Source organism: Colias croceus, chromosome 6 (genome assembly GCF_905220415.1).
Source record: "Colias croceus chromosome 6, ilColCroc2.1".
Taxonomy (NCBI): Eukaryota; Metazoa; Arthropoda; class Insecta; order Lepidoptera; family Pieridae; genus Colias; species Colias croceus.
In genome coordinates, this window is record NC_059542.1 from 4670905 (window position 1) to 4688919 (window position 18015).

Sequence of the window (18015 nt, forward strand, 5' to 3'; positions counted from 1 at the left end):
ATGAATTTTATGAAGAAGATCTTTGTTTGAATCGGCTTTGCAAACAAACCAATACAATACGAATTATATTTAATTTTTATGTAAATGTAATTTCCAATTTCATGTCTTTAAAACTTGATATTATTTATAGAACTAATGCCTTGTCTTGTCATAAAAATCGTGTTTTAATCTTATATTACTAGTACATTAGTCTTTACTTTTCTGGATAATGGCAAGTCCTCAGGCAGATTACATGAAAAATCGGATTGAGAAAAAAAGGAAAAAAAATAAACATTTTTATTTACATTGAGAAACACTCAATTTATTTAGTTCATTATCTTTCTTCTATTTATCATTTAATCTGTTCATTACTTACTCAGTATCACAAATTAGATTTTCTGGATACATTTATAAGCATTGGAATGCAAAACTGATGACGCTTTTCCATATAAAAATAAGTATATTTTGGAGAAATTGTATCGGAGAAATATAATCTAGAAACCGCGGCGATTGTCGGTAACATTTCTTATCTTGGTACCTATAGACATTTACCCCTCGGCAGCTGAATGTAAAATCTTATTGAGCCTTAAAATGCTGATATTGAACTTCGAACAGAGATATTCCATGTGTCTGCGGTATAAGAGAATACTTATATATTCATTACATATTTACAGAGCATCTGAGACAATCTTAAGCTTTCGTCTCAAAAGCTACCACTAAGCAATTTACTTAAATATACACGTTAAACAATTTTCTCTAGAAACCACGAATTACCTTCTAGATTATTATGAGAATAGTAAACATGTCTAGTTCTTTTACGTAGGTACTTCGGCTACGTTTGTATAAAATGTGTAAATAAGAAGCAGGTAATTAATCGTGTGCTCTATTATTCTGAGCCTCCGCAATAAACATGTAAATATACACAGAAAAGCGTAGCTAGTTAAGGAGGTATTTTGGTAAATGTATTTTAACCTCGATTTTGTGCTGAAACTGAAAATTACCAAATAACATCAGACATTGCAGTATATCGAGCGCGGCCACAGCGCTTTCCAAGTAACACTGAAAGGAGCCTGAAAATCGTTCGTGGTTCGCTTTATCTAAACGAGGCACCGCACCGGCACCTTCAGCCAACCTCACTTCCTCCCACACATTACTATCCAACGAGTATGTTAAACCACGCGGTAAACAAACCTTATTCAATTTTCTCCTCACGTGACTTTTGGTGATTCTCGTTTACTCGTGTTACTTACACAAATACTGTAACAAATGTATGTAAGAACGCGACGTGACTCATTTTGTTTGCTCCCGCGGTATAAAATGATTGGTTTATCGTTACTCTCTTTATTAGTAGAGGTAGGATTATAGCAACATTAATATTTACTACACTTTTAGTATACTATCAGACATCAAAACTTTAATGCTGTGTTTAAATCTAATGGATTATTTTATCGAAATATAAACTTTTATGGAATATTGCACACAAAATTAGCAATTTTATATGGTTTCTAAACAATTGAATATACCACAGGATATTTCGTTGCAATCCCTTTTAAAATTTACTGGAAATATTTCGAATAAAATACATAGAATTATTATAAAAAATTCAAAAATACCTGTTTTTAAATTCATTTATACACATTAATGTAAATTCATTCCGTTAAATAAACACGTTCCAAATATTTAACGTAGTCAAAGATAACAGTAAATTGAAATGTAAAGGATATCCTTTGTTCAGTTTCCTCGGTAAAGATATGATTGTCGAAAATTTAAGCAGAGTTAGTGTGAAGTTCGCGGGCCGGGGACGGGACGATATTTACGACTTCCTTCGTTTCCAAGCCTCGAGGTTAAAAAGGTAATAAAACGACGACCAAATAAAACAACTTTGCCATTGTGTCTACGCTCGCGGATTATAATTAAACTTATTTTTATTCACACATCGGTTTTCCTCTTGAAACAGGAGATTTTAGCGAAATGTATGATTAATAGAATGGGGTGGAATAATTAGGCGGGTACATTGTACATTGTACACCCAATTGAAAATTATTGAATAATTTTATTATAAGATATTTCTTACTCAATACAATAGATTATAAATTAATACATGAAATTGAAATAACATTATTCTGAGAGAACACTAATATGTTTGCTAAACAACGCAATAAAGTTAACAAACATTAACATAATACTTTCATAAATGAAATGAACGCTATCTTATACTGCTCTCTACAACCTTGATTTAATAAAAATGTTTTTCTAATTCCGCTAATCACGATGAGAACCATTAGCAACCTACTAATTCAATTTAACTTCAATTCAAACTTGCTTACAAACTTGATTAAAGTGAAATAACATAAATCTCATTTCAATTACAGTCGTGAGCCGAAATTATTCAATATGAAGGGAAGGAAGTGAGACGACAAAATGAAGTCACTTAAACGAACGGCGGAAGAATAATGAAGGCAGGCCTGCGAATTCGCTCTACCTTCATTCCCCAAACATTATATCAACTAATTTTTCTTTGCTTAACCTTTTACAGGTGAAATTCCGGGCAATTTTTAACCTTCTTCCCTGAATGAAAGTAGAACGATACCCGCGAGGCTGCCTCGTCACGTATATTATATTGCAAGTAGGTATCACCTATATAGTTACAGAAAACTATTTAAAATCATATATTTAAAATATGATTTCATAATTCATTGATGTCAGTTCAACAATGTTAAGTTCAGTGAATTTGCTAATCACCACATAGTTTTTCCTGAATTAGAAAAATAGGCGATTTACTCGATAGGTAAATTGTGACTCGTTTACTTAATTTTTAAACAACACAATTTATCTCAATGTAATTTTAATTTTGAGATGGTTGAGTTATAATCGCCACCTAACCTTCAGCAAATTAGTACCCAAAAATATGCTTAATTATAAATAAAGCCTTTTAGTGTGACCAAGAAGGCTTTAATCTGTGATCTGTGGCTTTAATATTATCCCCTACAATATATAAAGAACACATGTGATTTTCATTTTAATTAACTTTATATGATATTATAATTTTAATAAATCGTTAATGCGTGGCTAAAAGAGAAGTATCCTCAAATCTTTTCTTGGAATTCGGGTTCAAATAAATATCACAGTAATTTAAACATCTCGAATAAAGAATAATATTATTCCTTGATAATTATAAATTCTTACGCTCTCGCATTAAGCATTTTTTTCTTTTCTGATTCCCTGAATTGGCGGTTCTTGATTTCTGTAAAAAAGGAACTTCCAAGAAAAGCGTTCATTTACATTTTGGTATATTTTCGTTCATGTGAAGGTTGTCTCAATGACTATGTATTATTTAAAATAATACAAAGTCATTGAGTAATATTTAAACATTCTCTTAAAAATAGTTATGTCCCCTTGTGGATAAAGAGTAGATGCACTTCATCTGTTTCACTGATCAATTTTCTTTACGATGAAATAGGTGACCAGGTCTCTATGCACTCCCAGATTTAGACCATTTTTTATCAGCCGACTATGTAAATCAAATTCAGGATCACCGATTCTATAGAATTGGTTCTTTCTATAGAAACTGAAAATTGATATATATATATATATATATAAATACCAACAAATATATATATATATATATATATATATATATATATATATATATATATACTTATTAAACTAGCTGCACTTAGCGATTTCACCCGCGTGGCTCCGCTCCTGTTGGTCTTAGAGTAATGATATATAGCCTATAGGCTATTTATTTCTCGATAAATGGGTTATCTAATACCCAAATAATTATTCAAATAGGGCCAGTAGTTCCTGAGATTAGCGCGTTCAAACAAACACACTCCAGCTTTATAATATTAGTATAGATAATTGAAAAATATAGCTTTGTTAATATTAGCTAGAGGTAAATACTATTGATGCCAGTTATATGTAAAGTCGTGAGGTTCCATGAAACATATTTTACCGGACCACGGCCATTAGTCAACCACTGACGGACTCGTGGTTGAGTCGAGAGCATAAGTAACGTCGCAATGTAATGCGAATACATTCCCTAAATTTTTCAAGCCTACTAAAAGTAACATTTTGCTCAAATTGAGTACGAACTTGTAACGTAGAATGTTAGTTATTATTTTGTTGAGGTTTCTTTTATGTGGGTTTTATAAGTTCGTTTTTTTGTCATCATTTGCGTTGAGTTTTAATTTATTTGTGTTCCTGTCTGTAATATAAGACGTATTAAGTCTATCAGTTTCTTTCTTCCAAGCTGCAAAAATACATCAAAAATTTGAAGTATTTCTTTAAATTTGGTTGGCAGAATCAGATACGCCGGTTAAATATTAAAATGAATATTCACCCGAGAACAAGTCCCGCTCGTTATCCTTGATCGCGAACAAAAAACTTTTAGCAACTTCAGACGGAACAAATCTAGGGAGAAAAATGTTGCCACAATATAGTAATTGAGGTGCATTTATCCGCCAATTGGCCGCGTCCCCTGCGTTTCCGTTCGTTAGCCCGCTCGGAAATGTGCCGGAAAATTGTTGCGATTCTCACAGCCTTTATGTAAAACAGAGGAACCGGTCGCTCGAAGCATTCTATGATATATGTGCACTAGTTTTTCCCATACATCATGCGAGCGTACACATGTGTACATTCAATAACCATTTCAAATGTTTGCTGTTTTAACCCATCTCATTGCATGTCTTCTTTTGTTCGTGTGACAATTAAAATCGTGGGGTTAAATGAAAATGGTTTTTTGCGTTTTTCATCCAAATTTTCAATGCAATGCCCGGTATCTGTATACCAATATTAACAGTGTAACAAAAAGGTATTATGTATTTATACAAAGAGGCGAACTTTGTTCTATAGAGCAATATCTTTCAGGCATCCTAGTATGAAAGTAATTAATTATTCAGATGAAGGATTCGAAAAAACGAAAGATATTTTTCAATCAACGAATGTATCATAGCGTCATCATACATGAAAATGTATGTACAGAAAATCCTTAATTGAAAAATAAATGTTTAGTAGTGCGCCACATTTTAAAAAATGAAACGCACAATAGCACCGACACAATGGATAGTGGAGTAGTGATTTTTATGGCTGGTTTGATGCCAATAAGTGCTATTTCCAGTTCTCGATTTTGCGGGAACGGTTCACTTGAATTCAATTCTGTCGTTGATTGAAGGCACATTGGGGATATTTCAATTTAAATAAAAGTAAAACATGCTTTATTTACATATTTATTGAGAGCGCCGTCTTTAAATACTTAGTTTCGGTAAAAATGGTGTGTGTATTTCAAACAATGGACTTTTTAAAATGACTCTTTATTTCACTACAAAGTTATAACTACAAAAAAATCTTAAGTATTATTGTTTCTCAATTATCTACATTCTACAATATACTAACTAGTTATGCTTAAAATTTTGTTTAATATATCTTGTATAATTTATAACCTAGATAACACAAAGAGTGCCAACTTTTATCTCTGTTAAACCCGGGCGTAGTAGATGGATAGTATTATCCTGAAATATTACACTGTAGTCTTTGTAATGAATTCTTAACTCTGCAAAAAATACGATACATACACCGTCATAATATTACACTTTCATTAATTTGTCTTATAAATGACCATTTCTCCAACATTTTTTTTTTATAAAATAGCAATTAATATCGGAATGTTACATTACATTACATTATAACCAAAGCATTAGACCTTCTATGGATTACAATTTTATTCATAATATACCGGTCGAATTCAAGTCAGAACCACTGCAGGCGATACCAGACGCCAAGCTAACGACAGAAAATGATACGCGTCCAATAAAACAATGATGTTTGAAGAGCAAACTCTAGCACAATAACAAAACGTATCGCCAGTGATGTGTTTTTGTGTGTGCTCGTAACAATAATTGTCGTGTCAGAAACGAGCTCAGCAGATGTTGCTGTTTAATTAAAACTTCTAGCCATCGTTATCCAACCCTTCGACATTATTGAACCTTCCCGTGGCACTCGACTCTTAAGCCGCTCATAAACTTTTCGAACCACGCACGCGTCGATAACGCTTCCGCTATCAAATGTAATGTTCACAATTCGTTGGGACTTTATATATGTAAATGATTTCGTTGGTACGTAACCTTTGTAAGTGCAGATAACAAGAACATTTGCATGCGAGAACCGACGCTGATTGCTGCTAATTCTCCTTGTCCTTCCTCCATCTTATATGTAGCGTCTCTATCTGAATCTCGTTTTTCTGGTGTTGGCGTCGGTTCCGTAGCTGGTGCTGCGACTTGTTTTCCTGACATGGGAAACATAGCGAGTTGATATCACTTCTCACGCCACGTCACTTCACGTATCGTATCGTGCTGAGATCACGTCGGGGTCACCAATGTTAAGTTGCGTGAATAAAGGAGACAAGTGAAACGCTCGGACGCTAGATATCAACTGGTTTATTGTATGAAATAAAATTGTAACACAACGCACGCTCGCAAGTCGCATCTTGCGCTGTCATCATTTTCACACATTTAGGTATAACTATAAGTACGTGTCGCCACAACATTCCCCCCCTTTTTTAAAAAAAAAATGTGTAACAATAGTTAAAATTATACAATACAATATATAAAAACCTAAAACAAAAACATTACCATTTAGTTTATCTAGTTACAAACATTTTAAATAAGCTAGGAACATAATATAACATATTTTATGTTTATAAATTACATACCTATTTAAACTTGCTGCATTCGTTTCTGAATAACATTATCCATCTCCTTTCTAAAACATTTCTTTACTCTCCCAGTACATTTACCGCAACACAAATAACATAAAATAATTATAATTAACAATAGAACTGTAACAGATAAGTAATAATGATTCTTCATGTGTCTTTCGATATTATTAAAGTCCAATTGATTAGCTCCATTTTGAGCTATAATTATTTCTTCGTTCTTACTGTAACTTTTACCCATTTTGAAAATAATTTTACTTTATATTAATAAAATAAGATAAGTAATGTACTTTTAATGAGGTTTGATAGCAAATGAAACAAATATCATAAGACGTAAGTAAATTGCATTGTAACTGTGACCTACATAAAAATATGCAACGCTTATAAAAATCTACTTGATAATTTCGTAACTCGCCCGCTTCGTGTGGTACGAGGTACGAACTTATCGCTATTTGAAAATGAAACGCTTCGCTTAGACTTACTTACTAATTGGGGTTCCTTACTTGAATGTTGCGGCCTATAGGTTGTTACAAAAAATATTATATAAATTATTAACTAATTGCAAGATTGAACTGTATAAATAAAGTTTAATAAAAATGCTAAAAGAGTGACCATATTATTACCTATGTAATCCGATATAACTTACTTAGTAAATAGGTACTAATTATTATAAAACACGAAATACTAAATAGGCATCTTCAATGCGTAAAAACAAAACTATCGTATTACTTTATTCTTTCGCAATAGGTACACAAAAATGTAAAATATGCACAATATAATGTTAATCACATTTATGTAAAACATGTAATGATAAACAGTAATAATATGAAACAATAAAAACAAACTAAATTACTTTAAAACGTTGTATAGTGAACAATTAATATAAAAATTTGTATAAAACGCGATAGCTACATGTAAAAAAAAAAAAAAAAATGTATATAACACACAAGTATGATACATTGAATAACAGCACAGATAATGCTTAGAATTAAAGACCGTGTGAAGTACTATATATCGGCGAATCGCACGGGTCGTCGGATTACGCGACCGCTCCTAGTTACGCTTATGGGCGGCGCATGCTGAACCGACTTCGATACAGGAGTGTTATGCGGAACAATATTGTTCTCCACATTAACATCATCTTTTAATATAAAGGCTGGCTTCAACCTATCGATAGAAATCCTAACCTTTCTATTTGGCATTTGTATAACAAAACTTTTATTACCACGACTTATGACGCTGTATGGGCCATCGTAAGGTGGTTGAAGTGATTTTCTTACCGTATCATTTCTAACAAATACTTGATTGCATTCTTTCAAATCTGAATGTACGAAAATATTTCTAGAATTATATTGACGTATTGATTTAGGTCTTAATTTGCTAATTATATTTCTAATATGCTTAACATAATCATGTGCCTCGTTAAAATGATGTTCGCTATTTTCAAAAAATTCACCTGGAATTCTTATGTTTGTACCATACACCATTTCGCTTGCACTAATACTAGTATCTACGCGTGGAACTACTCTTAATCCTAACAATACTGTACTTAACTCTGTTAACCAATTATTTGACTCACTCATTCTGGCCATAAGGGCTGCCTTAAGAGATCTGTGCCATCTTTCTACTTTTCCGTTACTCTCTGGGTGAAAACTAGTTGTTCTTATTTTATTTATTCCAAATAATTTCATTAGTTGCTGGAACAAATTGCTTTCGAATTGGGTTCCTCGATCACTTGTCAACCTGATAGGACATCCAAACCTGCTTATCCACCCATTGTATATAACCTTTGCTACTTTTTCCGCATGTATATCTCTTATAGGAAAAGCTTCCGGCCACCCCGTGAACCTATCTATAACCGTGACTAAATACCTATAGCCCTCAGGTGTGCTAGGTAACGGACCTACTATATCTACATGTATGTGTTCAAAGCGTTGGCATGATGGGAAAGTACCTAACTCGGATTTGTTATGACGTTGTACTTTTGCACGTTGACATTTAATACATGTTTTCGCCCACTGCCCTACCTCTTTATTCATACCTGGCCAGTAATATCTATTTGCTACCATTTTTCTACTAGTGCGAATACCGGGATGGCTTAAATTATGGATTATATCAAAAGCGATTTTTCTAAACTTCTCTGTTAAATAAGGACGAGCTTTCTGTCCGCTAACGTTACAAACAATTGACTTATCGCATGTCGGTACTAAAATTTCCCTAAATTGCGTATTGTCCTTGACTAACTCTTGTAATTCTCTATCTTTACTCTGCTCTTCCGCTAATTCATTATAATCTATTACACTTTGACCTGATATACTTTCTATTCGTGATAAACAGTCCGCGACTACATTTTGTTCACCTGATATGTGACGTATGTCTGTTGTAAACTCACTTATATATAATAATTGCCTTGTTCTCCTAGCTACCTCTTTCTCACAGTTCTTTTTAGTAAAGGCGTATGTTAAAGGTTTATGATCTGTAAAGACTATTATTTGTCTCCCTTCTATTAAATTTTGAAAATGTTGTATTGACATATAAATAGCTAATAATTCGCGATCATATGCGGAGTATTTCTGTTGGGAATCTGTGATCTTTTTGGAAAAATAACCTAATGGTTGCCATTCATTATTAACAAATTGTTGCAAAACCGCACCTATGCATGTGTTCGAGGCGTCAGTAAAAAGTGCTAACTCGCAATCGGGCAACGGATGCGCTAACGTTACAGCATGTCGTAACTGTCGCCTACATTCCAAAAATGCTTTGTCAGCTGACTCATTCCACGTAATTACAGTATTATCGCGTTTCTTTGAACCATGTATAAATGAATTTAATATAGCTTGATTTTCTGCGGCTTTAGGTAAATGTGACCTATAAAAATTGATCATCCCTAAAAATCTACGTAGTTCCTCTACCGTTTTTGGTTTAGGAAAATTTTCAATAACCTTTACTTTACTCTCTAATGGATGGATACCGTTTGTATTTACCTTGTAGCCTAAAAATTCTATTTCTGTCTTACCAAAATCGCATTTACTTAAATTAATAGTTATACCATATTTGTCAAATCTTTCAAATATTAATTTTAAATGTTCCCTATGTTCCTCTAAGCTATTACTTGCTAAAATGACGTCATCTAAATAACAAAATAAAAAGTCAAATCCCTGTAAAACAATACAATTCATAAATCTTTGGAACGTTTGCGCAGCATTTCGCATGCCAAACATCATTCTAGTAAATTCAAACAATCCAAAAGGTGTAATAATCGCAGTTTTGGGAATGTCGTCTGGATGATTTAATATGCAATGATAAGCTCTATTTATGTCTATCCGCGAAAATATCTTTTTATTTGCTAACAGGTAAGTAAAATCCCTTAGTCTCGGAATAGGGTATCTATCAGGAATAGTAACAGCGTTTAGCCTCCTATAATCACCTACTGGTCTTATCTCGCCTCCTTTTTTAGGTACTATGTGCAACGGACTAGCCCAAGGACTTTTCGATGGCCTGCATATGCCCATCTCTTGCATTACCTGGAACTCCTCTTTAACCCTTCTATACCTATCTGGCGGCAATGGCCGCGCCCGCGCGTAAACTGGTGGACCAGTGGTTTCAATATGATGATAAATGGCATGAGTAGGTGTTTCCTTAAACGAAACTGGTTTTGTTATATTAGGAAATTCTTTCAACAAATTATAAAGCGGGTGTGTATCCATAATCGTACATATTGGTGCCTGCGACGAATTAGTTATAGAACAAACAACATTCAAGTTAGTTACCCTGTCAACAAGTTTCTTATTTCTTAAATCTACTAATAAATTATGAAACTCTAAAAAATCCGCTCCTAATATAGGTTGGCTTACGTCTGCAATTACAAATGTCCATCGATAAGACCTTCTTAAATTTAAATTTAAATGTATTGTTTTTACACCATAAGTTTTAATTTCGCTATTATTCGCGGCAAAAAGTTTATAATTAGAACACTCACCGGACAGCTTCTGCTTACGTGTTACTGGTACCACCGAAATATTTGCACCTGTGTCCACTAAAAATGTCATTCCGGTCTCCTTATCGAATACACTAAGACGGTGATTCTTGTTAGGTACGTGATCCACCGCCGATATCCGTACCGCACTTAGTTTTCCGGTGAAGATGACCGAGATGGCGCTTTCCAGGCACACGGCTTTTCACAGGCTCGAGCTCGCTCACGAAAACGAAAGTGGTATCTGCACAACCAGTTTGGATGTTCTGGAGTCATGCGTGGTCTTGACGATGATCTGGAACGCGCTCTTCCTCGAAATCCTCCTCGTCCACGGCCATACCCTCGAAAACGGCTGCGGTGGTATTGTTGTCGCCTGTCCTTCACCTCCTCGCGCAGTGATGCAATTTCCAAATTCATTTTGTGCATCTGAGTAACCAAATCGCTGACTGGAAACTGGTGTTGACTACTGGAACTATGGACTTCAGCAATCTGTTCTCCCTTCATATTTTCCAATATTTTATCTGCCATGTTCGCGAGATTGTCTAGCGTCTGATCTTGACTCACGGTTAAGACAGCTCGTACTGAAGATGGTAACCTTGAGAGCCATAAACTATGGATGGTTTTATCAGAAACTTGGGTATTTCGGCCAAGTTCCTTCATGCGCCGTAGTAAATGTGACGGTTTTTGTGAGCCCAAATCCATTTCACTTACTAGTTTCTGGAACTGTCTGTCTGCACTTTCTTCATACACTTGCAAGAGCCGCTCCTTTATAGCATCGTACTTGTTGTTTTCAGGTGGTGAAAAACAGATATCACTGATTTGCTGCAGTGTTTCGCATCCTAATTTGGTGATAACAAGGTCGTATTTCGCTGCGTCTCCTAACTTTTGCGGGCGTACTATGGTTTCTAGTTGGAAAAACCACAGTCTCGGCATTGCAGTCCAAAACTCTGGTATGCGAGAACCGACGCTGATTGCTGCTAATTCTCCTTGTCCTTCCTCCATCTTATATGTAGCGTCTCTATCTGAATCTCGTTTTTCTGGTGTTGGCGTCGGTTCCGTAGCTGGTGCTGCGACTTGTTTTCCTGACATGGGAAACATAGCGAGTTGATATCACTTCTCACGCCACGTCACTTCACGTATCGTATCGTGCTGAGATCACGTCGGGGTCACCAATGTTAAGTTGCGTGAATAAAGGAGACAAGTGAAACGCTCGGACGCTAGATATCAACTGGTTTATTGTATGAAATAAAATTGTAACACAACGCACGCTCGCAAGTCGCATCTTGCGCTGTCATCATTTTCACACATTTAGGTATAACTATAAGTACGTGTCGCCACAATGTGGGTTTTATAAGTTCGTTTTTTTGTCATCATTTGCGTTGAGTTTTAATTTATTTGTGTTCCTGTCTGTAATATAAGACGTATTAAGTCTATCAGTTTCTTTCTTCCAAGCTGCAAAAATACATCAAAAATTTGAAGTATTTCTTTAAATTTGGTTGGCAGAATCAGATACGCCGGTTAAATATTAAAATGAATATTCACCCGAGAACAAGTCCCGCTCGTTATCCTTGATCGCGAACAAAAAACTTTTAGCAACTTCAGACGGAACAAATCTAGGGAGAAAAATGTTGCCACAATATAGTAATTGAGGTGCATTTATCCGCCAATTGGCCGCGTCCCCTGCGTTTCCGTTCGTTAGCCCGCTCGGAAATGTGCCGGAAAATTGTTGCGATTCTCACAGCCTTTATGTAAAACAGAGGAACCGGTCGCTCGAAGCATTCTATGATATATGTGCACTAGTTTTTCCCATACATCATGCGAGCGTACACATGTGTACATTCAATAACCATTTCAAATGTTTGCTGTTTTAACCCATCTCATTGCATGTCTTCTTTTGTTCGTGTGACAATTAAAATCGTGGGGTTAAATGAAAATGGTTTTTTGCGTTTTTCATCCAAATTTTCAATGCAATGCCCGGTATCTGTATACCAATATTAACAGTGTAACAAAAAGGTATTATGTATTTATACAAAGAGGCGAACTTTGTTCTATAGAGCAATATCTTTCAGGCATCCTAGTATGAAAGTAATTAATTATTCAGATGAAGGATTCGAAAAAACGAAAGATATTTTTCAATCAACGAATGTATCATAGCGTCATCATACATGAAAATGTATGTACAGAAAATCCTTAATTGAAAAATAAATGTTTAGTAGTGCGCCACATTTTAAAAAATGAAACGCACAATAGCACCGACACAATGGATAGTGGAGTAGTGATTTTTATGGCTGGTTTGATGCCAATAAGTGCTATTTCCAGTTCTCGATTTTGCGGGAACGGTTCACTTGAATTCAATTCTGTCGTTGATTGAAGGCACATTGGGGATATTTCAATTTAAATAAAAGTAAAACATGCTTTATTTACATATTTATTGAGAGCGCCGTCTTTAAATACTTAGTTTCGGTAAAAATGGTGTGTGTATTTCAAACAATGGACTTTTTAAAATGACTCTTTATTTCACTACAAAGTTATAACTACAAAAAAATCTTAAGTATTATTGTTTCTCAATTATCTACATTCTACAATATACTAACTAGTTATGCTTAAAATTTTGTTTAATATATCTTGTATAATTTATAACCTAGATAACACAAAGAGTGCCAACTTTTATCTCTGTTAAACCCGGGCGTAGTAGATGGATAGTATTATCCTGAAATATTACACTGTAGTCTTTGTAATGAATTCTTAACTCTGCAAAAAATACGATACATACACCGTCATAATATTACACTTTCATTAATTTGTCTTATAAATGACCATTTCTCCAACATTTTTTTTTTATAAAATAGCAATTAATATCGGAATGTTACATTACATTACATTATAACCAAAGCATTAGACCTTCTATGGATTACAATTTTATTCATAATATACCGGTCGAATTCAAGTCAGAACCACTGCAGGCGATACCAGACGCCAAGCTAACGACAGAAAATGATACGCGTCCAATAAAACAATGATGTTTGAAGAGCAAACTCTAGCACAATAACAAAACGTATCGCCAGTGATGTGTTTTTGTGTGTGCTCGTAACAATAATTGTCGTGTCAGAAACGAGCTCAGCAGATGTTGCTGTTTAATTAAAACTTCTAGCCATCGTTATCCAACCCTTCGACATTATTGAACCTTCCCGTGGCACTCGACTCTTAAGCCGCTCATAAACTTTTCGAACCACGCACGCGTCGATAACGCTTCCGCTATCAAATGTAATGTTCACAATTCGTTGGGACTTTATATATGTAAATGATTTCGTTGGTACGTAACCTTTGTAAGTGCAGATAACAAGAACATTTATTGCTTTGTACCTTGTACCTACAAATTATAAATTGTTCATTGTTGTGTTTTCTAGAATTATTATGATGTTAAACATGTTGTTTAACGTATAGTATGCGAGATATTCTGCCTGCGAAAAATTATAACATAGAAGATAAAGAATATCTTACGTATCGATCACAAATAAAACTGTTAGGATTCGCTCTACTATTATCTAGTACTTGCCTTAAAATCAAGTAAGCACATAAAAAATACAAAAAACTCAAAAGTGCTATTGTCGTCGAATGGTATAAACGAGAAGATAAAATGGAGATTGTACGCTTCTAGAGAATACTGCTGAATATAATACTTTAAAACGTAGTGAAGGTGCACTGTTGAGACTTTCGTACAATGAAAGAGATTTGCAAAATAATGCTGTATTATTTAGATACAGTTGAACCTATATTGAACATCGTAGTGCCGATAATATGAGCGAACTTATGTTACATTTAGGAGGGTTAATGTTTCTGCATTGTTATTGTTCTATTGTGTAAATAAACATGAAATATTATTTGTGAGAGTCGCAAGCTTCCGCGGGATTTTAATCTCATTCGAAGCGGGCGACTTAGAACTTTATCGATGTTGGTTAAGCGTAAATGTGTTAATGCATAAATAAATATATTAAATTGTATGTGTTACACGTATAAACCATCAAATAGCATTTATTATATATCCTTTTAACCTAACGTGTCTTCTTCCTTTCATACTCTTAAGTAAATGATCGTCTATAAGAAGGTATGTATAGACAATGCATAAATCTTATTCGATTTTGTTATATGAAAAACATTGAAATACAACCGTTTGCAAAATAAACATACGTACACGTTTAAAATAGATAAATATCCTTGTCTAAGTGCACAATCTGATTAATATTCTACAATTTATAGCGATTATTTAAACTTCAAAGCTAATTAGCTTTTAATCCTAAAGCCTTTTAGCATGTGTGTTTTATTGGTATTTTATACAATATTAGATTTTATTATGAGACCGCTGGGTACCTGCCTACTTGTTCCTTATTCATTTTATTCGCCTTTCTTATGTTTACATAACTGTACTCTAAAATATGGCTATTGATATTACAGAAGCTCTTGTAAGCAACTACGATGTTACAAATACCATTCATATTTACAAAATCATAATTCTGTATTCGCTTTTCTTACAAAACGTAAGAATTAGAAACACATAAAACATATTATTAACGATTGTATTCAAATAGGCTCAATAGAGATATCCGTTAGGCACATTTATCAGGACATGATCAGAAAATATAACTCTCCATCTAAATATTAGATTCAATCGAAACCATATAATTACATTTATGTATATTACATATACTACATTGAAAAGCGATAATTTTTTTGAAAACAATTACACTATATTATATCCCTACATGTGGTTACGGGCAGTGTGCCCAGAGGGCTACCATAATAAACCGCGATTTAAATCAGTTTACATTTATTTCAATAAACGAACAATATACCCTGTGGCTATATGGAAATAAATTCATCAATAGACTAACGAAATCCGAATGTGTGGTTATTTTACTAATTCGTTGAAAATACCTATTAATTAAACTAATGATAAAATTATAATAAAATAATTCTGTAATGCAACTTATGTTAGAGATTATAATGTGTATAAAATAATGATAATAAACCAAGTTTCACTCTACAAATAAACATTTGTTTAATCTGCTAAACTCAAACTCAAACATTTATTTATTCAATTAGACTTATTCTAGAAGCACTTTTGCATCGTCATAAATACATAAATACATAAATATAAATACATATAAATTTACCACCGATTCGGAAAGAAGTATCTATGGAGAAGAACCAGCAAGAAACTCCATAAAAATATGCTGCTATGCTGAACAAATGCATATTGTAAGATATCACACTAACTTTTTCGTTACAAATAAAAAAGCTACACGCCCATTGGTCTAAACTGTGCGACTTTTCACTTGAAGCTTAAACTAACACTGCTATAAGTATCTGATGTATTTATCCAGTACGTTTTTAACTGATTGTCTAAAGAAATTTGAAACGATGCATTTTTTTAGAGTTAGTAGAAGCATTTTACATCACTGATCGGAAGTGGGTAAAGCCTTAGCCTGGGTTTAGTTAGCTTGCAGTACTCTATCATTTTATTATTATTAGTTTTCATTGATCGCTTGTTGTAAAGCTCGATAAAAAATATCAAAAGTGCTTGGAAGAGAAGTTAAGACTAAATGTTTTTTTTAAAACAACCCCGAATTCTGTCGGAAGCAATGATGTTTTTCTTATTACTTATCTATAAAAAATATATAAAATATGAAAGATACAACAAAAGAAAAAAAATTAGCGCTCAAAAGTTAGCTGTTAAATGCCAGTTACTGTGGAGTTATTTCTGAAATTCCGAAGTCTCTACAGAGGTGTCTACGATCCGACCCAATCAATTTATATAGGAGCAATTCGAGTGAATCGACTTTAGACCACCAAAGCATTAGCACTTTACGAACAGTAGCTCAGTTTATTATTACATATATGTACATAATAATAAATTATGGAATATCTGCTTGGGGTGGCATGGCTAAGAGTAACATGCTTACCATTGAGAGAGCACAAAGATCAGTTTTAAAAGTCTTGACCTTTAGGCCAATTGATTATCCAACCAAAGATTTATATAAAAAATGCCAAGTCCTGACAGTGCGACAATTGTTTTTGCTGCAACTTATTTTAAGAAAACACCAGGAACTTGAATTTGAATTAAACAGCACTGATAAACGTAGATCCTACATGGTATGTGAGGTTAAACGTTCTCAACACTATTTTCCTATGAAGTTTTATGCAATATTAGGAGATTATATTTACAATAAAGCAAATAAAATCTTAAACATATATTCTATGAATAACTATAAATGTAAAAAAACAGTCACAGAATGGTTACAGAAGTTGTCTTATGAATCCACCGAAAACTTACTAAAGATAAAACTATAATTAATCTTGTTTCACATATAAATATTATAAAATATATATAATTTGTTTAGTATCTAATCAATTACATATTAATTTATTAAAATTATAACTCAATATTTGTTTATTTTATGTACCTATTTTTTGTATTTTTATTTATTCTCTTTTTTATTTGTAATTTATTTGATATATTTACTTTATTTAATATTTTGACACACATATACACACACCCACACACACCTACACACACACACACACACACACATTACTCATAAATTTAAAATTTTTTATATTTATTTAATAATCATATTTGTATAATATGCTTGCACATACTATTTATATATCTAACTAGCTCACTTTTCAAGTTTTTTGTTTTATAAAAGTTCAAATGACTTAGGGAGAAGCTGGTGCCTGTATACAGGGTGTAATCGTTAAGTGTGCACAAGCGATTATTCCGTAACTATTGCAGATACCAAAAAACTTTAAACTGATATCGAAAGTACTTAACCACTAATGAGTAAAATGGCCATAATAAATTTTTAAAAATAAAACGAGAAATATCCAAAAATGTTACATTAAACGCTCCCATACATTTTATTTCCCATACATTTTGTATTCATAGCAGATTTTCGAAGTGATGTCCTCATTGTGCAATACAATGAGGAGCTCTATTTACAGTTTCTAAATATACTTCCCTTCAAATTTGCGAAGTAATTAAAGCAGAAAACCAAAAAAAGAAAGAAAAAGCTAAAATCTTTCATATTAAATGTACTAGGTTGATCCAAAAGTAATGATAATTGGGTATTTCCTGTGCACATAAAAAGATAAAATAAATGTTTTTTGCTTGCTCATGTATTCACTAAGTAATCATAAAAAAATCATATCAACAGGCCACGTTTCCAATTATTTACATTAATTTGAATGTGAACCGGGCGTGCCAGAATGTTTCTCGACGAAAAGAAGAAACAACGATTCGACATGTAGAGGGTAAATTTCTAAATTTTTAATGATATCAGGTTAATTT

General features: G+C 33.3%; 1 protein-coding gene across 1 annotated transcript; it reads right to left on the reverse strand.

Annotated features, from left to right (window-relative positions):
* Positions 1 to 10820: 10820 nt before the first annotated feature.
* LOC123692642 lies at positions 10821 to 11765 on the reverse strand. Its single transcript, XM_045637410.1, has one exon. The coding sequence runs from the start codon at positions 11763 to 11765 to the stop codon at positions 10821 to 10823; it is 945 nt and encodes a 314-aa protein (XP_045493366.1).
* Positions 11766 to 18015: the final 6250 nt, after the last annotated feature.